This window comes from Neopsephotus bourkii, unplaced genomic scaffold, assembly GCF_033783945.1.
Source record: "Neopsephotus bourkii isolate Nb327-2 ecotype Australia unplaced genomic scaffold, CSIRO-AGI_Nbou_v1 NB_1120, whole genome shotgun sequence".
NCBI classification, from domain to species: Eukaryota; Metazoa; Chordata; class Aves; order Psittaciformes; family Psittacidae; genus Neopsephotus; species Neopsephotus bourkii.
In genome coordinates this window covers 2,897,899-2,920,554 of record NW_026901606.1, presented here as the reverse complement: position 1 = coordinate 2,920,554, position 22,656 = coordinate 2,897,899, and the positions used below count along the sequence as shown (strand labels likewise).

The window sequence follows — 22,656 nt, the reverse complement described above, 5'->3', positions numbered from 1 at the left end:
TTGTCCAGTTTGTCCATGAGTTGTCTGTGTATCAGGTGTATGTATTGGAACTGGAGATGCTGGGATGCAGGCGGCAGACGTTTCAGGCTAGCCAGCTTCCTGGTTTAGTGTCAATGCTGGCACAACTGCAGGATGTAGGAGAGCTGTTGACATTGAGGTTAAGTAGAAGTGGCAGAAGGATCCACTAAGGAAGAAAGCAGGTAGCAACAGCCCAAGGTTGTGAATGGGAATAATGTCAAAATGCATCCCTCAATGGGGCATTATTCTGTAAGAGATTTTTAGCTGGGAAATGGTTAGCAGCTAGTAACATGGATTACATTTGGGTAGAAAGACTTCAAAAGTTACAACCCATTCAGCATTCCAGGTTCAACAGAAATTCACTGGCTAAGATGTGATTATAACAATTAATAGGTATTCTACCTGTTAAAAAAATAAATGAGGAAATATCCACTATCGTGTTCTCCTTTTATTATAATGTGCTTTATCCACTGTATTGACTACAGAGTCAATATGAGTGGCTGAGACAGCGACTTCTTAGAAAGCATAAGAAATTATTTATTTTGGAGGTATTGTCAACATATGTGAAATTATTTTTCCATACACTACACTAATTTACTTTTCACTTAGGTAGTCAGCACTGATATGTTAAGTTCCTTGTTCTTCAGCTCTCTTGCTTCAAGCTAGTCTGCTTCCTGTAAATGTGAACTGAGTATGTCAGCCTTTATAAACATCATATGCACTCTGTGCCTCCCAAACAATTGTGGCTGTTAGTAATTGTTCATTACAAAGTAACTTCCACTAATGTTCAGAAGCATGGAAGTAATTTGGGGAGGAATAGACTTTGTTCTTTTGTACTTAAATAATATGACTTTCTGCCTTAAGGATAAGCTTAAGTCATCCTTAACTATGGAATCATGAGCAGTATTCACATAGTATAGTTTTAAAATGAGAAGAGCAGCCAAAACAATTACGTCTTTGCTAGATTTTTAACACTTGAATGTAGTTTTTAACGTTTTAAATATTGTATTAGATTTTTACATAGTGTTTCCTTCTTTTATAAATACGTCAGTTCTTTATTAAGCAAAACATTAGTTTCTATTGTTAAATCAAAGGTTTTTGTAATGAATGCAATAGTAGCCTATATATGTTTGTCTTTTGGAATAATTAAGGCAGTCATAGAAAATATTTCTTAGCAACTGTTGCTAACCTGAATTTTTTACTTTGTTTGATCTTCTATTCCAGAAAGGATATCGTTGCATTCTCTCTTTCAGCATCCTTTTGGCAAGATTTTGTGTTATTTTCTTAATTGGGGAAATACTGTTGTCATGTGCTTTAAAGTAATTTCTTCAGTACTTCAGATCTTTGTTGTATTTTGAAAGTGTGCGTTTTCTTTTGTCTCGGACAGTGCATTCAACAGTGTAGCTACCTACAGAGTTGAGTTGTACTAATTAACTAGTTGTTTTTTGTGAAATAGGAAAGAAAGCCTACACCTACTTTTATATCTAGAGTTTGACTTGGTGAGTTCTGGCTTCTTTGAGCTGCTGAGGCACTATTATTTCCTACCACCTGTACAGAATCTCTGCTCATTGCAGAGATTAGCAGCTGTGGTTTCATTTCTCATAGCAATGGCAGTTACTTGTATTAGCATTCCTCCTTAGTGGCAGCTCATCTTAAGATGGATCCTATTATTTGTATGAGTCACGAGGCCACCCGGATAGCAATTTAAGAGAGCATTTTCCATAGCGACTGCTTCATAGGCTTTCTCTGTCACGATTCTTTCCAGATGTGCTGTTGATTCAGGTAATGTTCAAAATTCTGCTTAGAAATAAGCTATTTTTCTGTTGTCTTGGATTCTGGAGCCCATCTAAAGTCATAGTAAGTATGCAATTTTGTACACAGTTTAAAAAAAAAAAACAAATCAACCATGAACCATTCAGAGGCCTCAGAAAGTGTCCTCTATTTGATTCTAATGGAACTTTTTTATTTGTTTGTTTGAATTGTTATTTTTCCAAAAGCATGATTGATATTTGTTACACTTACAGTCCGTACCTTAATTTTTGGGAGAAATGTATAGTTTTTGAGTGTACCAAAGCCACTGTAGAAATTTAGCAATCTTTATTAATTTAAATGTTCTTTCAAACTTGCCTCTTGTAGGACCATCCCTGCGGAAACCTGATTGGGTGAATTTACTGTCTGAACTGTTTGAGTACTTTCCATTGTTGAAATCTCCATAGGGTGTTTTTTTTTCCTTTGTTCGGGTTCTTTTTTTTTTTTTTTTTTACTTGAGTTAAAATTTGGTGGGATAAAGTTTGTCATCATTGTTGAATGTCAGATTTAAAAAGGAAAATTGAAAATTAATTTATTTGCATTCTGTATGCTGCTTTTGTGCAGTGCTTTTTTTTACCCCATTGTTGTATTCTTTTAAAATATGAAATTTATGCCTGGGTAAAACTTGAGTGTACTATAATAGATTAAAGCGTCATCCATCCTGATCTAAGCATCAGTGTTTCCAGTAATAATCCATTTTGATACTTTCGAGCCCTTCTGATGGTGTTTAAATAATTTATCTTCTGCTTTTGTGTTGTAATGTCTAGTACAGTAGCTTGGCTGCCAAATACTAAGCCTTCTGTAGTTTTTGTTGACTTAAAGAATTCTTAAATTTTAGTAAGACCATCAACATCACTTTATTCAGTGTTACATGAGAGATCTGCATATTTTTCTAAGATACAGCCATCAAGAATTTATGAATTAACATACGGATAGTATGTTCTGAAGTTATATTTTTTAGAGTGTTTGGGGGTTTATTATTGATGGCTTTTCAGATTAATTCTGTATGTTTTCCAAATCTGTTCCTTAAAAATAGACTTTGCACACTGAACTCAACATACTTTGTTTCTCTCAGAACTGTTGTTTGTATTCTCCATCTTAATGAAACGTAGCAGTGAGGGGAACTCTCAGGAATTGCAAATCTTGCAGATACAATGAGGTAAGAGGGAAACATCGCTAATTCCTGTAGCTTTCCTAAGATAAGGGCAGAAAGACTGAGGAGAAAAGTGCTGCATTCTTCATTAAGAAGAAAGTATTTGAAAATATATAGAAGACCACTATGCACACTTCTGTTACTCCACTGCCACTTTGAAGATTACAGCAGTGCATTCGTTGCCAATATATATGTGTCTAACTGATGAGTAAACTCAGCTGTGTGCCATCTGGATGGATCTCAGATCCTATATTTGATGGAGACTGAATAACTACACACGTAAGTGTCTGAAAGCCTTATGTCTTATGACAGGGCCACAGCTTGGTCATAGTTTTGACATGGATCTACTTTTTTTTTTCCCCCTAAAACATTCTTTCAATATGAGTGAAAGGCTGGGAATGTCTCATCAAAATTAAAAGAGCTATATATATATATATATCTCCCCACCCCTGCAGACGTGTCCCTTTTCAGTGAACTCAGTGACTTTTGAGTGGCAGCAGACTCTATCCAGTTCCCACTGGTTCCTCAGAAGCACTGTCTGTCCTCTGCCAGCCCTGCTTCTCATCTGTGTCTGTGGAAGCTGCTGGCCCCCAGATCCCTGTGGTGACATCTTTCTGTATCTTGCCTATCAGACTTGGTAGCTACCTCAGAAAAGCTCTTAATATCCCTTTCATCAAGAAGATTCACTTCATTTATTTTTAACTTGCTATTAATTTGTCAGTTATTTTTAACATATATTTGAGAATAGGCAAGTAGAAGAGGTACTTCTGACATATACCTTTTATTGACAGAAGGAAGTGATCTAATTATGGAAAGAGCTGATAGTTTAAATGATCAGAAAGAAGTAGTTTGGTTGACCTATCCAACTAGTAGTAAATGCCATATTGTTTTTTAATTCTAGTTCACTGATTTGAGTAATTTAAAAAGTATCATCAAACAACTTTTCAGTAATCAGTGTAATTCTGTTGATTAAGTAATTTTAGTATTAATTTTTTAGCAAAATACGAGCTAACATGATGTTAGCTCAAAAGCAGACTCCATCTTTGCGCTCAATAAAACTTACTTTTAGAGGACTTCCTAAAGATTCTCAGAACTATTATTCAAATCAATAGAGAACTGCATGTGTTAGTCTGTTAATCTAGTATAATATGTAAGAAGTTAATTGTTTACCAAAACTAAACACGCTACAATTTGTTGTGGAACTATCTTAAAATATCCAACTACTGTTATCTCTGTTGTGATGACTCCTTGTTACCATTCAGACATGGGCACTACACCTCTCTGATACAGTTCACTGATAATACGTTATGCTTCTTTCATCTGCTATGATAAAGTCAGTACAAACTGTATTCACGATGAGTCAGTGTGTATTATCTTAGAGCTCTAAGACTGCACATATGCCTTTTTTTAAAATGCTTCCTTAGTCTGAAACAAATTTTGAAACAGTTAACCCACCAAAGAAGATCAATGAGCAAACTTCTTTATGCAAAGTTGAATCATATGATGGTCTTCATGCTCCTGGCAATGCTTGTGAATAGCTCTATTAGCAGGGAAGTCATATAATTAAATAACATCATGTGGTATCCTATCTCTTTCATTCCCAATCTTTTAAGATACTAATTAGGGAAATATTTGTGTGCTGTTGTCTAATTCCCTCTCTCCTTATGAAATCTCTTGTGCCTGCTCTGGGATTTCATTGTCTTTTCTATTTTATAGTTACTGTTTTCATGTGCTGTATTTTGGACATGCAGTGTTTTATTAGAAATGAAGGTGGGTTTTTTTTTCACTGAGATAAAATGATGGAGGCAGGGTTTGAAGAAATTTTCTCTGACAGAACGCCTTTAGGCATTTTGGTCTTTAGATATCCCAAACTTAAAGGAATGGTGCCCTGTTAGTTTGTGAATAAATATCTTAATTATCTTCTTTACTCAGATGCTTAACCTTTTTTTATTATGTTAAAACTAATAATTAGTGGTCTTCATAGGTGGCATTCTGTGACTTGATCATAAGTACATATCCAGTGGTTCCCAATATAATGAAATCCTCAGAAATGAGATGTCTGGAGCAGTATGTTTAAATTTATTCTGTATTTGTAGTACTTTATCAGCTACGCAAATTTAGCAAAAACATCATAGTTTCAAAAAATAAAAAATGTTAAGATGTAATTTGTAAACTTACAATTGTAAGTTGTAGAATTTCCTGTACCTATCAAATTAAGCTATGTAGCAGTTTTTAACACATGCCCATAGTGTAATCACAGAATCCCAAGGGTTGGAAGGGACCTCAAGAGATCATCTGGTCCAACCCCCCTGCAAGAACAGGGTAACCTAGAGTACATCACATAGGAACTTGTCCTGGCGGGCCTTGAATATCTCCAATGTGGGAGACTCCACAACCCCCCTGGGCAGCCTGTTCCAGTGCTCTGTCACTCTCACAGTAAAGAAGTTCTTCCTGATGTTAACGTGGAACCTTCTATGCTCCAGTTTACACCCATTACCCCTTGTCCTATCACTGGATATCACTGAAAAAAGCCTAGCTCCATCATCCTGACACCCACCCATTACATATTTGTAAACACTGATGAGGTCACCCCTCAGTCTCCTCTTCTCCAAGCTGAAGAGACCCAGCTCCTTCAGCCTCTCCTCATAAGGGAGGTGTTCCACTCCCTTAATCATCTTTGTGGCTCTGCGCTGGACTCTTTCAAGCAGTTCCCTGTCCTTCTTGAACTGAGGGGCCCAGAACTGGATGCAATATTCCAGATGTGGCCTAACCAAGGCAGAATAGAGGGGGAGGAGAACCTCTCTTGACCTACTAACCACACCCTTTCTAATGCACCCCAGGATGCCATTTGCCCTCTTGGCCACAAGGGCACATTGCTGGCTCATGGTCACCCTCCTATCCACCAGGACCCCCAGGTCCCTTTCCCCTTCGCTACTTTCCAGCAGGTCAGTCCCCAGCCTGTACTGGTACATGGGGTTGTTCTTCCCCAGATGCAAGACTCTACACTTGCCCTTGTTGAATTTCATCAAATTTCTCCCTGCCCAACTCTCCAGCCTGTCCAGGTCTCGCTGAATGGCAACACAGCCTTCTGGTGTGTCAGCCACTCCTCCCAGTTTAGTGTCATCAGCGAACTTGCTGAGAGTACACTCAGTTCCCTCATCCAGGTCATTGATGAAAATATTAAATAGCACTGGTCCCAGCACCGACCCCTGAGGCACTCCACTAGTCACAGACCTCCAGCTAGATTCTGCACCATTGACCACAACTCTCTGCCTTCTTCCTTCCAACCAGTTCTTGATCCACCTCACTACCTGATCGTCAAGCCCACACTTCCTTAGCTTATCTATGAGAATGCTGTGGGAGACAGTATCAAATGCCTTACTGAAATCAAGAAAAAACACATCTACTGCTCTACCATCATCCCTCCACCTAGTCACTTCCTCATAGAAGGCTATAAGGTTGGTCAAACATGACTTCCCCCTCATAAAACCATGTTGGCTGTTCTTAATAACCCCCTCATCCTTGATATGCCTAGAAATGGAGTCAAGAATTAGTTGTTCCATCACCTTTCCAGGGACGGAGGTAAGGCTGACCTGCCTATAATTACCCGGGTCCTCCTTCTTGCCCTTCTTATAGACTGGTGTGACATTTGCCATCCTCCAATCCTCAGGCACCTCTCCCGTTTCCCACGACTTACCAAAGATGATGGAGAGTGGCCTAGCAATGACCTCCGCCAGCTACCTCAGCACCCGTGGTTGCATTCCATCCGGACCCATCGATTTATAGATGTCCAGATTGCATAGCTGATCCCTAACCCAATCCTCATCTACCAAAGCAAACTCCTCCTTTGTCCTGACTCCTTCTGAGGCAATAGGAATCTGGGGCCCCTGGGGAGAGTCTGCAGGAGTAAAGACAGAGGCAAAGAAGGCATTCAGCACCTCTGCCTTCTTTATATCCTCTGTCTCCAGGGCACCCACCTCGTTCAGCAGTGGGCCTATATTTCCTCTTGTGTTAGTTTTATTTGCTATGTATTTGAAGAAGCCCTTTCTATTGTCCTTAACCCGACTAGCAAGATTAAGTTCCAAGGAGGCCTTAGCTGTCCTAATTGCCTCCCTACATCCTCTAACAACTGTCCTATATTCCTCCCAAGTGGCCAGCCCCTCTTTCCATAATCCATAGATTCTCCTTTTCCACTTGAGTTTGCCCAGCAGCTCCTTGTTTAACCACGCTGGTCTCCTAGGTCCCTTACTTGATTTCCTGACCATTGGGACGCTCAGATCCTGAGCTTGGAAGAAGTGGTCCTTGAATGCTGACCAACTATTTTGAGCCCCTTTACCGCCTAGTACCCTTTCCCATGAGACTTCTCTTAGCAGTTGATTGAACAGGCCAAAGTTGGCCCTTCGGAAATCTAGAACTGTGGCCTTGCTAGGTATTCTATTCCTCCCACACAGGATCCTAAACTCCACCATCTCATGGTCACTGCAGCCAAGGCTGCCATTGATCACCACCCTTTCAACCAAACCCTCCTTGTTGGTGAGTACTAAATCTAGCAGTGCTCCTCTCCTAGTTGGTTTGTCCACCATTTGCATTAAGAAGTTATCATCAATGCACTGGAGGAACCTCCTAGACTGTGAATGATTGGCTGTGTGAGTCTTCCAGCAAATATCGGGATAGTTAAAATCCCCCGTGAGGACTAAGGCATGTAGTCGAGAGGCTACTTCCAGTTGCCTGTAATGGTAAGTAATGGATGTAAGCATGTTAATAATGAAAATGATGATTCTGTCTTCATAGGTCAATCAGAATAAAATATGAAAACTGTCAGCCTATTTGAGGGAGAGTGTGTGTGTGTGTGTGTGTGTTTGTGTGTGTGTGTGTTCAAAATCTAAGGAGTTTCTTCTTTTAAGGCTGACATACAGAATTATACTCTGACATATCTGCAGCTAGTGGAAATCATGTGACACTAGTTTACATAATCTCTAACACCCAATTTAATAAATGAGCATTTAAACTATGCTCCCAGATCAGTTATCAAATATGAATTATGCACTGCCGAGAGAGTGCATTTTGTTAATCATAAATATTCGGGCAATTTTCTTTCTTGAATTTGTCTTCTTATATATTGTAAAGCTCAAGGCATAAATTCTAGTACATATTTGTATTGATTTCTCTATGTTGGTGCAAAAATGGATCTAATTTTTCCCTCTGTGATGTATTTTAAAGTTCACTATGATTTACATTGGATTTTATGTGTTTTCTTATCTATGTTGTTCAAAGGGGGGGGTCCTTGAAACTTTATGGAAATTAGCGTAGGACCTTAACTTAGTTCTTTTTAAATCAGGCCAATCTTTTTATCCAGTTTCCGGTGGAAAAGAAGGAAATAGATTTTAGTATTTATTTTTTTTTCTACGTTTGTGTGTATTATCTGTTTGCTAAAAGGATAATTTTGCTGATCAACATTTATTAAAAGTTGAAAGAAAGCCTCAGTCATTCTGTAGCCCAACCATCTACTTTGCAAGAAATGGGTACTTGGAATATGTTGTGAACTCAAAATTGAGTGTACAATTAACAAAAATTTGTCTTTTTAATATTCCATCTCTGCATCTCAGTTCTGTATGTCTTTGACTCAGTTATTTTGAATTCTCTGCAAATTTATTAAAGCAGTAGTAACTCTAAGTAGTAACTTTTTTCCAAGTGTAAATGTTTATTTGGCAGTTAAAAAATGTTACCAAGAACTACATTGTAGAGATTTAACTATCCATCCTGTGAAGTACTTTTATCTTTGTCTTCTATAAACACAAAAAGCGGTGTTGAAGGATAAGGAGGCTGACAATGACAGATTACCTATAGCTTGGTTTTCCTGTTTAACTTAGGTGGACCCTGTGCAGTGCTGTGTTTTGCTGTAACACAATCCCATGTGTTTGGATGCCATTGTTCTTATTCTTGGCAGCCCCCATTTCTGTACTGCATTGTGGATTGGTGTAAAACAGGCAGAGAGGTATTTTAACCAAGCGTTGGTTACATTCCTACGGAGAATCGTACAAAACCAAATGAACAACAGGAGCTAATTCTAGTAAAAAGCTGCAAAACCCAGAAATAATTGTCATCATCTAACTTAGCTGTGTTTTGCAGCAGTGTGAGTTCTTTTTTTTTTTTCTCTGCATTTCTCACACAGTCTGAAGCTTGTTATATTTACTTACGTGTGAGCAGTGCCACCCATTTAAATGATATGATAATGCAATGGTTATTGAAGCATGATCTATGAAACCATGACGTAATTGCTTTCACAGATGAATATGTCTTTTTCCAAGGGCATCTGTTTTACTTAATCTGTCATTTCTAAAACATAAATCATTAAGACATCAGAACTGCAATGTTACAGGATTTGAAAAACTTCAGAGAATTCAAATTCAAATGGCCTGCTTCTTACTTGAAAGTTTGCCCCCAAAGGTGGGCATGAAGTTCCTTCTTTGTCTTTTAAAATTTCTCTCTGAACTCTTAGTTTTATACTGGATGGTTTCTGTTTGGTTAACAGAAGACCTATATGCACATTCACAGTGGTTGTAAAGGAGGAAAAAAGGGCATAATTTAAAATTGCCAGTGTGAAGACAATATGTTTGTTTTTACTGGGGGAATGTAAGGAGAGGTTTGATTATGCAACTAGTGAAACATAGGGAAGAAGCGCTGAACTGTGGCTCCGGGGAGGTGAAATAACAAATGGATAAGAAAGCTGTCTTTTCTAAGAAATTCCTATATGATAATTCAGAATCAGGTCCTCTCTTTTCCTTGTTGTCATTTACTCTGAAATTTCAGATTAGGGCCAGCTGTTTCTTCCTGTTTCTTCTTGATTTTAGACTAATGAAAATATACATCTAATAGAGGTGTAGTACAGAGGGTATTTGTTCTTTATCTAACACAGTATCCTTTGGTTATTTCCTCCTCACACCTGCTACCAGCTTGATTTGATGATAAATTCAAGGTTCAGTTCCTCCATGTGAGGAAAATGCTTGGTGGGTTGATGCCTGAGGTGTGTAAGAGCAGGGCCCCTGGCTTTCCGTCCTGTAGTTAATGGATCAGTCATCTCTGCTGCTTGGTGTGTTTGGGCTGTGGAGCATCAGAAGTTCTCTGTGCTTGCTGTAAGGGCACTAGGCCAACCTGAAGTGCTATTTCATGCTTGTTTTGCTTCTGAAAAGCATTTGCTTCTGAAAGTGTTTCAAAAGGGATTGTCTGAAAACAGTGCAAAAATAATTGTTCATTTTAAAGTAGTTATAAATGCTTTTGTAAGGCGTATTTAGTCATATAATAGGAGAGACAAATTTTCTGTCAGTCCCAGATACACAATTTTAGGATTATTGTCTACAATTAATTTTGGCTGAATTTACATGTCTATCACACAATTAGCTTAGACTTACAACTCTTGTTGAATATACAGATTTTAAATTTCATGCTTGTGATCAGTATGTCTTGTTTTTAAAGAAAAAGCTTTAAAATACCAATAATATTCTGAAGTTTATTTTTGAAGATGCATACACATCCATAATGGATTAACAGCATGTTTTAACAAACCATTTATTTGCTTTAGGAGTGACAGAGAGAAGCTGTTTCAAACAGGATCTCTCATCACCGTCTATCTCTAGTCACCTCCTACTGAACTTAAGGTTGAATACTGGGGGTCATGAGGGAAAGAAAACAATAATTAAAGGAAAAATTTGGTTGAGCTGTTTTTGGTTGTTTTTTCTTTCTTTCCTTTCCTCCTTCAGTATGATTAGCATGTAAGAAGTTGGCTGAGTACTGTGTATCATTAGTTCAAACATCTTTTACGTTATTTAACTTTAATGGTGACTATAAGTTACATTTCTGTATTTTGTGGAAAATGGCTTAAGTAGTAAACACAGTAAAAGTTCTAGTTAGAAGTTCTTGTTTCTATAAATCTTAATCTTGAATTCTGATAGATTGCAATTGGACCACTTCTAAGATGTTTCTAAGAACTCACTCCACCTCCCAAAAAGTTGTCATGAATTCTTTTATTAAAGCTCAGAAAATTATTCTTAGACTAACAGAGGTAGGGAGTAAAGCAGGAGTGTTTACAAAGTTCACTTCTAAATTGACTGTGATAAGTGGCAATGCAATGTATTATGATTAGAGGTTTCTGGGAGACTCTTTAAGAAGGTTAACTGCAAGGCAGCTCTCAAAAGAAAGCATTTATCTTAGTGGTCATCCCTCAGTGTTTTACACTACCGAGGTTTTTTTTGTGGGTGGTTAGAACCATTTTTTGTGTTTTATTAGCTGTATCTTGAATACCTCCTACAACCTGAATGACAGTTTAGGGTTATTAAATCTGTTCTTAGTGCATTTTTTTATCCATAGTTAATCTTGACTAAATATATGCTAGTGAACAACCCTTTTTTTCTCAGTTGTTGCTTATATTTGTTAAAGAAATTATTCCATTTGACATTTGTTTAGGCTGCAGTTTGATAAAATACTGTAGACAATATACTTTTTCAGTTTGGCATTCAGCAGAGTCTTTCGTGGATTTATTCCTTCTTGCATTATCTTATCTTCCTTTCTAGTATGCTAAGGCTTCCTTTTCATATTAAGTAATTTTTTTCACTCCAAGACAGATGCTTTCACAAATGCAAAGCCTGTGTCTGAATTGCTAGAGATCTATAAGATTGTGGTTTTCAGGTGTTAGGTTACATTTATAACTGAGTTGCTTTGGTATCATCTGCTTTCTTTAATCCTATGCATAGTGTTTTTCTTTAATTCAGATTGTTCTTTAACACTACTTCCAGTGACCTTACTAAAAGATTTATAATATTTTATATTTTTTGTTTGTCTAAAAGCTCTCTCTGTTATGAGGTTAATAGTTGATAGATCCTCCAAAGAAAGGCATCTCCATATTTCACTTTCACTGAGGAATGGTGATTATCTGCAATTGCTTTCACAGAATTTTTTTCACAGAAAATTATATTGTTCTATCTTACTATAGATGTAGAAACTGAAATGTAAAAGGCCTTTTCTTTCAGTAATAAGAAGGCTAGCAAGCATATGATGGAAGAAGATAAAGCATGATGTTAACTCCAAAGACTACTGTCATAAATGAGACACAAAAGTAAACACCTTTAAAACATTGATTCGTTGAATAATTGGGTTGCCATGTCCTGGGGCAAAATCAGCTATTCCCAGGTCATTTCTAACAGACTTTTGCCTAAATTGTTCAAAAACCCTTCCACTGGCAGTGACCGTTTTCCTCTCAATTTCTTCCAGTACTCAGTTGCTATTCATACTTACCGCCATTATCATTAGAGCTTGTATGGACATTAGGAGGAAAAAATGCAACTTTGTCTCCTGCAATTTGTATATATTACTTCTTGTTCTCTGTGCTATGGATATAGATAAAAATGTTCTATTTTAGTTTGGTATAACATTTAATGTTCATATGATCATGTTGTCATAGACTATTTATTGTAGTCTTTTCCAATGTTTTCTTATCAGTCATTTCTCTGACAGTTTTTGCTGGCACTCTGCTGAGCAGTCTCCACATTTTACATGAAGAATCATATCCAGAGTGGATGTAATATTTCAGCGAAGGTCTTACTGAAGTCATGTAGATCAAAAGAGTCACCTCTGTATTGCAGTCTATTTCTGTTTATACTTCACAGTGTAATGTTTGCCTTATTCACAACAGGTCATTAATATGGAGTTCCTCCTTAGTTTTCTAGGTGGCATGTTTGATTTGTCAAAAGATTTTTATTCCTGTCTTCGTGGTATTTGAAGATACTCAAGTATCAAGTCTCAATGAATTGTGATAAGTAGATTTTCTAGTCCATCAACCAATGTAGTTAGTGAAAACAACAGAGTGGAATCCTGAATATTTTTGAATGTTTAATGAATAAATAAATTCCTAGCAACTAGGAAGGGAACGTTCCTTTCATTTTTTCTTTTGTATTTTAGCATGAAGTGACATTAAGTATACTAAGGCAAGTATAATTAATGCAAGTTTCCTAGTACTTCTCACTGGAATCATTAGTACCTTAAGACCTGACCTCGCAACTGTAAGTGTGCTTGCTCATCAGGAAGCCGTTATAGTTACTGTCTTTGTATTAAACAAGACTAGCTTGAGCTAGTAAGTTGCTGTATAGTGGAATGCAGTCAGGCTTTGCTAGGGGAGGAGAAGTTCCTTTCATAAGTTTTGTTTTTCCAGGGAGAAATTCTACGTTTCCTTATAACGAGCAACCATATTATAGTGGAGGATATATAGGTTGAGAATCCTAGGAGTTGCTTTATGTATATCAAAGGAAAATGTGCAGAATAATTACTAATGTGGATCAAATGCAGACTGATCAAATGCAGATTAGATTTAACATGCATTCTTTTAATCTCAGAGATTACCTAATTTTACCATATACAATTAGAGTGATTTTCCTTGGTGTTAAAAGTACTACACTGTTGTTTGTATAACAGATTAGTTTGCCAAAAAAAGAGAGAAAACTACTAATAGCAAAAAGGATTACTCTTTATCAATATTACTGTTAAAGAATGTCATTTAATTCAGTGCTCTAATAAATTATTTTAAAATGTATTTTATTACCATAATTTATTAAACAATAAGGAGACATTTTGGCTGCAAATAGTGATAACATCTCTATAGAACTGTATTTGGATAGTCGTTTCTTTTTCCTGACACAGTAGATAATTAAGTATTATAAATTATGCTTACACTCTTAAGCATGTTAGCTGGAGAGTAGATCAGACTGTATGTTGTTCTTGGTGCCAGTTCAGGTCTTGATTTTCAAAAGTTCTTTCACAGCAATGCATCATGAGTTTCTAGCAGCAAAGCAGAACTGTATTACTCACCTGAGAGATGTAGCCAAAGACCTTGACACCTGTTTACATTTTTGAATGGAGTTTACCTCATATTTGTGAGGAAGTAATTATAGTCAGCTGTTTTGCTGGTGTCTCAGCCTTGTTTGTAGTGGTTAGATAATCTCATTTCAAGTTTGCTGCAAAAAATGTGATATTAATGTTTTAGTGGGGTCACTGAGTAGCTAAAATAAATTGCTTCTGATTTGGTTCTTCTGTAGGAATCTTAAAGTATGCTGATGGGGTAGCACAGCAACTTTCGCAGATGTGGGTAGAAGAGCGTAGAGATATGCAATAAATGTGATATGATAATATAGAGCTCCAGGTCTATTCCCACAGGCTGCTTCATATATGCTTGTATCCTCTCACGATTCCTCACCAGCATGGGCAAGGTATTTTTCAACCTCTGTCTCCCAGGGACTTTGCAGAAGAATTGTGCATCTGGTAGTATGCTAGGCCATACATAGTAAAGTAAAGGAGGCTGCTTTGGTTTCTTTAGATGCCCTGTCGCAACCTACTTTATCATGTACTCTGCAAAACAGTAGCAATAAAAACTGGTGGATCTCTCTGTCTTCCCTCCATATTGAAGTAGTTAATTCATTAGAATGTAAGCAACTAACATGTGGTAGAATACACAGTCCTGCTCTACTGAACACTTGTTAACCTAAGTACCTGGTTAAATGCCACTGGATTATATATTTGAGGTTATTACTGCTCAGATTATCCATGATAATAGACACAGATAATATGCTGAAATACTCCAGGAGTACGTCTGTGCAGGCAGATGCAGACAGATACAAGCTTGCTCTGCCCACACTCTGAGCAGGGTGTATGAGAGCCAGCTCCAGCTTGGAAGCCATCAGTGTGTTCACTGGCATTATTCCCAAGTTAAAACACCTTGTTTCTTAGATAAATGAGACTTTAGAGCTTCTGAACTAAAGCTGACTCACATTCGGGTGGCTTCAAGATTACTGGTAGTCTGAGTTTTCTTTCAGCTGTTCATCTACGTAGGTGTATTCATCATTCTGCATTGCTGTAGAAGAACTTCTGTAGAAATCCCCATCCTTGTATTCTTGTGATCTCTCAATATGTGTAAGTTTAAGGCTTTGCAACTCCACTTACATTTACTATGAAGATAAGAGATAAAAAAATACATTGACAATAACATTGGGGTCCAATTCAAACTTGTGTACGCACGGTGAGTTTGATTCAAATCTTAGTGTGTCTCAGTGGAGCACTTATGGAGTCATATGACAGCAGCTATTTTATATGACTATGAACCATTATTTCCTGGATGTGTTTGGTACAAATCATTATTTTGTGTAATTAAGTGTTTGGTTACTTATTTTCCCCAGTATTTCTCTAGGACAGGATAAGTGGTGTATTGAATGGAGTTGCCCTGTGAGCCCCAAGACAATAGATAAATAAGATTTTGTTAACTTTCCCTTTCAGAAACATTCTCATAACTTGTGGTTGGCTTTCACAATCCCTCAGCACCCTCAGCTGAGAAAAAGCATACTAGGGTCTGCAAAATCTTGTGGTTTTGGGGCTGCAGAATCCAGGGTTTTTCAAAGCATGCTGATTGGCTGTCCTTTCCCATGGAATGTTTTGTCTCATCTGCTGCTTTAAAGTGGGGCTAGAGTGTTGCATACTTGAAGAGTTATGACCGCAAGAACCTGTGGTCATTTTGGTTAGAAGTGCAGAAAAAGGTGGATGTGAGTGAATCCTATTATCAGATGTGGAAATGATACCAAATAATTCAGTAGTTTTGATTCTTCTACCACGCTAGTCAGGTTTGTGTTTTCACTGCCAATTTCAAGGTAGTGAAATGTTCTAAACTTTGGAGGATAAGTAAAATTTCAGAATAGCTTCATGTAGTTTTCAGTTTAAAACTTTTACTCTGTGGCTTTTTACAGCTGCAATGCATGTTACACATAATTAGATACACTATATATCATTAGAAACCTAGTAGATGGCAAGTATTTACTGTAAAATTTGCTACTAGATGAACAGACATATTGTGTTGGCTCTCGCTGGGATGGAGTTACCCTACATAAATTAAGAATTAACATAAATGTATGTTGAAACCTTGGAATTCCTGAGATGTAGATTTTTTTTTAACATTTTCATTCTGAGCATGTTGGGTTTATGATGGTTATGTCAATGTTTATCTTCAGATAGTAAATAAGTATATCTTTAGACTGATGATTATGGTATAAATCACACTTTGCTCTTGAAGTAGAGGTACTTACCTTACAGCACTGAGTTACCATGAGTTAAAGATCAAGATTTAATCCCACTGCTGTTAATTGCAGATAGGGCTAATCTTTGTCCTACATATCCTGAAAACCAGAAAAACATCATGAAACCTTTTCTAAATAATGCTCAAAATAGGAAAAAAAAAAAAAAGTAAAAGAAGTTGTTTGATGCATGCTAAAAATTGGAAAAGGTTCCTTGGTGCAAACCACCAGAACATTGTCAAAACCTCTGACGGTTAGTCAGAATTTTATTTGTAATTTTAATACAGTCTGCTGCCAGATAATAATTGTAGAGAAGCTAATATAATCTTATTTAATTTGAAAAAAAAAAAAAAAGGTTTTATGTAGTAATGCAATATGCTATTTCTTTGGTTTTAAATTCACAGAATACCTGTTCCTGGCAGTTTCTGTCAGAAAGCTTGTGTCATCACCCCTGAAAAAGCCTCCTCCTTCTAGTGCTAGGACGCATGTACCAAAAGTACAGACTTGTATGTAAAAGATACTGTGGAGAAAAAGCAGAAAATACATTTTTTCTGTTTTAATCAGAGTCTCAAATGGTGGCATATTTCCATTTTTTACAGTGCATAAATTCTCTGGCTTCTGGAAGGTGAGAGGAATTGTTGAATACAGTGGCAGATCAACTTTTTTCTATTTCATTGCATTAAAAAATTAAGATTTTAATGAAAATGTCATGGAATTGATATGGTATTTGAGCACAACACATGAAAACACTGCGTCTTTTATAAATGCAGCAATTCTTATGCATTATGAAGTGTATAGAAAACAATATATCTGTATCTCATTTCAAATTAGCATTATAGGTATGTGACCTTCTGATATGCTTTTTTCCTTAATACCTGTTATTTAAAATAATTAATAGCTTTCATTTAAATTAAGACTGTTGGAGACTTATGGCATCCTCTTTTAAACATCATTTAACTGTGATTAGAATGAAGACAGAATAATAAATGAGACTATTTAAGTGTATGAATAAAATGCAACTGTTTATCTAAAATTGATCCACGTCTCATAACTTTGAGAGTAAAATAAATGGGTTGTTTTTCTTTGACTCCATCAGAAATATTGTCCTATAAATATTTACATTAATACATTAGGAACTTTGAAAAAAAAGTGAAATAGCTTTCTTGACATTTTTGCTGGCAAGCAAAGGACTATGAGAATTCCAAACTTCTAGCTCACCTTGACTGTATGAAGTTCATGAGCCGTATTCTTACATTTATTAGCAGCTGGAGCCTAAAGTTAATTTATGACTCATTTATCCATGTTTATTTTTTAATGATTGATCTTACATAGTTCTGGAAAAAGGCATAGGCCGTAACATATTCTGTTCTAAAAGCTATTAAGTATGATACGCTTTTTCTTGGCTGATAAGTCATAGTCTGTCATTGAATGCATTGCAGAAGATGAATATATTTCTTTTATTGAGTAGAATAAGGGACAGATTATGTCCTTGCCAGCGGGAGCATTTAGAGTATAAGAAATAATAAGATACTGCAAAATCTGTGCTTCCAACTGCATAGTGTAAAAATTACCTTTGTTAGATGTCCACACAAACTATTTATGATGTGTGCTGCCAACTTCTAAAAGTGCTGTAAGTTTCTGCTTGCTTTATTTTCAAGATTCCGAAGGAAAATATTCCCCACAAACAATTAGATCAAGGAACTTACTTTGTAGATGTTATATTTTACTTCTGGCATTATAGTTATGTGGTGAAACAATAACAATAAATTCATAGGAAAACATTTAAGTAAACGTGAGAGAGATGTCTAGAGGTTTCTGTACTGAGGTCTTTAGAGTACAAAATTAATGGCATAATATAAAAAAATGTTTTATCTGTATTGCTTTTTCTTATAATTATTCAATCTGTATGATTTGAATAATTTGCAACATATTCACGTGAGATATTCTGGAATTCAGGAAAGTGAATTGAAAAACATAAGTAGCAGACTTTTGAAAGCAAGACATTTCACAGAAATATTCTTAGCTATCATACTGTAGTAAAAGAGATGGAGAGAAATGTTTTATGAATTAGTTGCATAATGAAAAATCTATAAAGGTAACATTTTAGGCTAATCAGTTTATTTCATGATTTGATTAAATTTGAGAGTGCTTGCTATTTAAAGTGTCCAAAAGGTCGTTGATTGTTCCTCTAGCAGTTAAAAGAAACAGTTGTATGAGGTAGCAATATATGTTCTGTTTTGATGATAATATAATGATTTTTGTTTTATTTAATCAGACAGGAAGCTTTGCTTGCTGCAATTAGTGAAAAAGATGCAAACATTGCCTTGCTTGAACTGTCTGCTTCAAAGAAAAAGAAGACTCAAGAGGAAGTAATGGCTCTTAAACGAGAGAAGGACAGATTAGTACATCAGTTAAAACAGCAGGTGGGGAGACATTAATTTCCATTTTTTCATGGCAATAGAAAATTTGCATTATTTTCATTGTTACTATTTTATTCTAACCTCATATTGAAAGTCTTCAAGCCAGGTCTGATATGTGACACCAGTTATGAAAGGTAGGAGGTGTTCAGTGTGTTTATTGCTTCTTTATGGATGTTAATTATTTAGCTGCATGTTTGCTTGGCTCATATGCAGCCAGTGCACTTTCTGTTTTCAGTCCTCATGCAGCTTCCAATCTTCATTGCAAGAGACAGAGGACAGCAGATGCTCTTTGCCATAATGCGAGATCTGTCCACTCTGTAGACTTTTTCTAGCCTTCTCTTCAGTTACTTGCTTATCTGTTGTAAAGTAGTTGTGTTTTCAGAAGGTTTCAGGCTTTCTGAGAGGTTGTCTAGAAATCATGATTATCCTAAAATTCTCAAACGAGTAAAAATCACTGTGTCTTCAGCAGTGTAAGTTATTTGAGGTTTTGATTAAAAAAAAAAAAAGTAGTTACAAATTCTAGAAATAGATTTTGTCATAAGCAATTTTAATTTATATTCTGCTGTATTCATGAGGAAAATAACCATACTAGACATAGTACGCATGTACCAGACACAGTATATAGTTATTTTCTCTTTCTAAATAAAATGCTTAACTCTGCATACTGTGCAGTGGCTACTCCAAAGGTAATAGTCATAGCCAGAAGAGGTAATGTAGGCAAGAGGACAGAGGATGTTCAGATAACCTAGGTACTGAAGACCTGTAGTGTGTGTCATGTATGTTGTTAAGCACCTTTCCTGTTTCAGGATAGGTCAGAAAAATGAAAAAGTTTCTTCCAGACCATGTCTGAAGGTGTTGTGTCTGATGTTTTCTTGTGTGTGACATTACTGAATTCTGTGATTGTTGCTTGAGAAGAATACCATTGTTAAGATCATTCTGATCTCCCGAGCCTGTCAAAGTAACTGCTGTGCTGTCAGGCAGTCTGCCACTTTACAAATGAGCATGCTGTTTCAATAATGTTTGGATACACTGCATAGTAAATGCTGTGATTCTTTATTCTGAATCATGCATTGCTTACTGCAGAACTCCATACATTAAATAACAGAAAGTTAAGGAAAACCCTTGCTGTTATGCTGAATTCCCAATAGCTCTGACCTCATGCACCTAATCATTATAGCTTTTTCCCACAGGTCTATAAAAATAGGAAACAGCCCCTGAGCATGAACTTACCCACTTGTGATTTGACTTCAATACAGACATTCTAACCAAGTACCTGTGTTCCAGCCATGATGCATTCATGTCTCAGGTCAGTCAGCTGGCCAGGAGATATTTCACCCAAATTTATATGCTAGATAAGCAGACATACTTCATGATTTTTAGTACTTCATCTCACTGTGCTACATCAGAGCAGATGATGCTATGTTCCAAAGAATTTTGGAGATTTTTTTCTATTAGTTTGCTTTGGAAAACAGAAGGCAGTTATTTTCTCTTTTAGATTGTCTCATTTTTTTTCATCTTTACCTTTTGTTACTGAAGAGTAAATGAATACACCACTTTGCCATGTTCCGTGATACCTGTCCTGGATGTTTTTTAATTGTTAATCAGAGACGTGGGGAGATTGTTTTTTTGTTGGTGGTGATTTTGTTTGTTTGTACCTTTAGACTCTTGCTGAAAAGTCGTAACTTCCTTCAGGCAGAGTGAACGAATAGTAGAAGAGAATTGCTGGAGAGGCATTGTTTTGGATAACTTCAGTTAGAATTGTAACCAAATACTTCAAATACCTCCATTATTTATAATGATAAAGATCTTCAGTAAAGCTATTTAACTAGGTTAAATTGATGCCAAAATAATCTCCCTATTATCTCAGACACCACCAAAAAAAAAAAAAAAAGACACCAGGAACAGGAATGTGGTTTAACAAGGTCACCACTTTATTACACTTAAGAATTATCTGATAATAGAGGCTGTAGAGATCATTCATACTTCTTTAATCCCTTTGGGGAGAACACTATCAGCCCCCTAAAGCTCTCACCTGTGCATCCAAAACAAAAGCTTGTTAGTGCTACTCTTCCTCACTATGACTATGCTGGGCCAGGGGAGAAGTGAGGTATTCCACACCGTGTGATATATCCACGCAGTTCCTCAGTTGGCCTTATTGTCCCGTTGCCCCTTTCTATGGTTCTTATACTTCCGAAAGAAAGAAGAAAAGAAAGCTGAATTCTCCAGCCTAATGTGATTATGAAGGGAGAGATATTTATAAATATCAGAAGATGACTTAATTAGATAATGCTAAATATTAGGTCTCCAAATCTACTCCTGTTCTCAACTGCAGGAAGAATTACTGCTTTGAGAAATAAAGTAACAGGGTGGGCAGTGATATATATTCCTTCATGTATATCCATAATAGCCGATGGATTTTTGATGCATCTACCTGTCCAATCAGACAGCCTAATGTTCATGGCTACAGGAGGGTGAAAACTTATCAAGGCAGTAAGGCAAAGGATGAGAGATGACTTTAGGGAATCCAAGTTGTTTCTTGTTGTGTTGCTCCTTTTCTTGTTCCTGATCTCAAAGGTTCTCTGTCTTTCCGTTACCGATGGGAAAGCTAGGCTGCATATGAAACACTATGGCTGAAAATCTTATTAGCAGAGCATTAGTAGGTGTATGCTTTCCCTGTTCCACAAAGAGATATCAGCTGATAAATGTGTTGCAGACAAGCTCCTCATTTCTTCTTCAGCAGCTGCAATTCAGATATTTTTTCTGATACATTTATATCCTGGAGGAATTCTCATTCTTGATTTGCACATCAAATAATGCATCTCCTGTACATAAAAAAAATACTGTTGTACCTGTTCTGTGTTGCAGAATTGCTGCTGTTACAGGTATCATCTTCATGAAATGTAAAGATGTTTTGTGCTGTGTTTCAGAAGAAAGTTGTTCTACTCCCCTTATTTTTCTGCCTCCCTTTTACGATTCCTACTTCAAATTTTGCTGAGTATTCTTTTCAGAACCAGACTGATTTCCCAGACTATGGAAAGCAGCAGTTAATATGGATTATGTCTTAAATTATGTAGCCAAGCCATTGGGAAATCATTTTAAATTATTTTAGAGGGCTAACTGAAGTTAGATATTTGCTTGGACATAATTTCACTTTTCCTGGAAACCTACATGCACTGTTGTAGTGTCAAAGCTCATATAGAAACAAAGTGTTAGCATCTCTTTGGATAATCTTGTCATGTTTTCCTCATTGTACTGCAGAGTTTATGTTGTGATGCTGCAATTGGTCTTCTAATTGCATCTGCTCTCCTTATCTCCTACATGTCTCTCAAGAACAGCTTGTATATCAAAACTTGTCATTTTAGTAAATGAGTAATAACTTGAAATTAACCTAAAGTGATGAAGAGCTTTGCCGTTTGAAATGGAAAATATTATTTCAGTCAAGTTTTATTTTGTGATCTTTATAGACAGGTGAATCACTTTGTCCTAAATCAGCTGTTATTAAACTTCAACCTTTGTACTGCATCATCTTACATTTGATTGATTTGCTTTTGCCTTTTGTTTGCATACTGGGGAGTTTTTTTCTCTCTCAGAAACTCTCTGAGCCTCTGTTTCTGCTGCTGTCTCTTTCAGTGGCCTCCTAGGCTTTGTCATATAGTTGATCAATTTCAATTCAGTATTTCTAGTAATTTCAGATCATGCTCTATTATGTATGGATCATTGAAATGGGTAATACCTAAAATAATGCAAAATTATACTCCAAGCCTAGGATGCTGATCTGCTATTGCTATTGAAGCAGTGACTTCAGTGTCTAAGGTGTAGGATCACTGTAGCTTGGAAAGTTCTCTGCTGATACAAGAAAATAAGTACAAAGAGATTTTTTTGAGGGAACTACAAAGGCTGTTTTTTGGTAAAGAGCAGGAAGGAGAGGTATGTATGTGAATCATCAGAATCCAAGATTTCTGATTGTATATGTGAAATGCCCAGGAATATCTTCGTTGAAGCGTAAAGAAGGGAACTCACTGTCTTCTTCTGGAAAATCCTGTGGATGAAAGTAAATTTCCTAGAGTCGAAATGTGTTTTTCATACAAAAAAAATGAACACTCCTCCTTAATATTTCTGTGAGCAGAAGAGGGTCAGCTACTGCTCTTTCACCTAA

General features: G+C 36.5%; 1 protein-coding gene across 12 annotated transcripts in view; it reads left to right on the top strand.

Moving 5' to 3' along the window:
- The window catches only part of ERC2 (ELKS/RAB6-interacting/CAST family member 2), a 490,267-nt gene that overhangs the window by 321,850 nt on the left and 145,761 nt on the right, over positions 1–22,656 (top strand). For all 12 annotated transcript variants that reach the window (XR_009726824.1, XR_009726822.1, XR_009726820.1 and 9 more), the window contains one exon: positions 18,356–18,503. Coding sequence is in view for 3 of the 12 variants with exons in the window: in XM_061362415.1 (XP_061218399.1) it covers positions 18,356–18,503 (148 nt within the window). In the remaining 9 variants the exon portion in view is untranslated. The remainder of the gene's footprint in view (positions 1–18,355; positions 18,504–22,656) is intronic.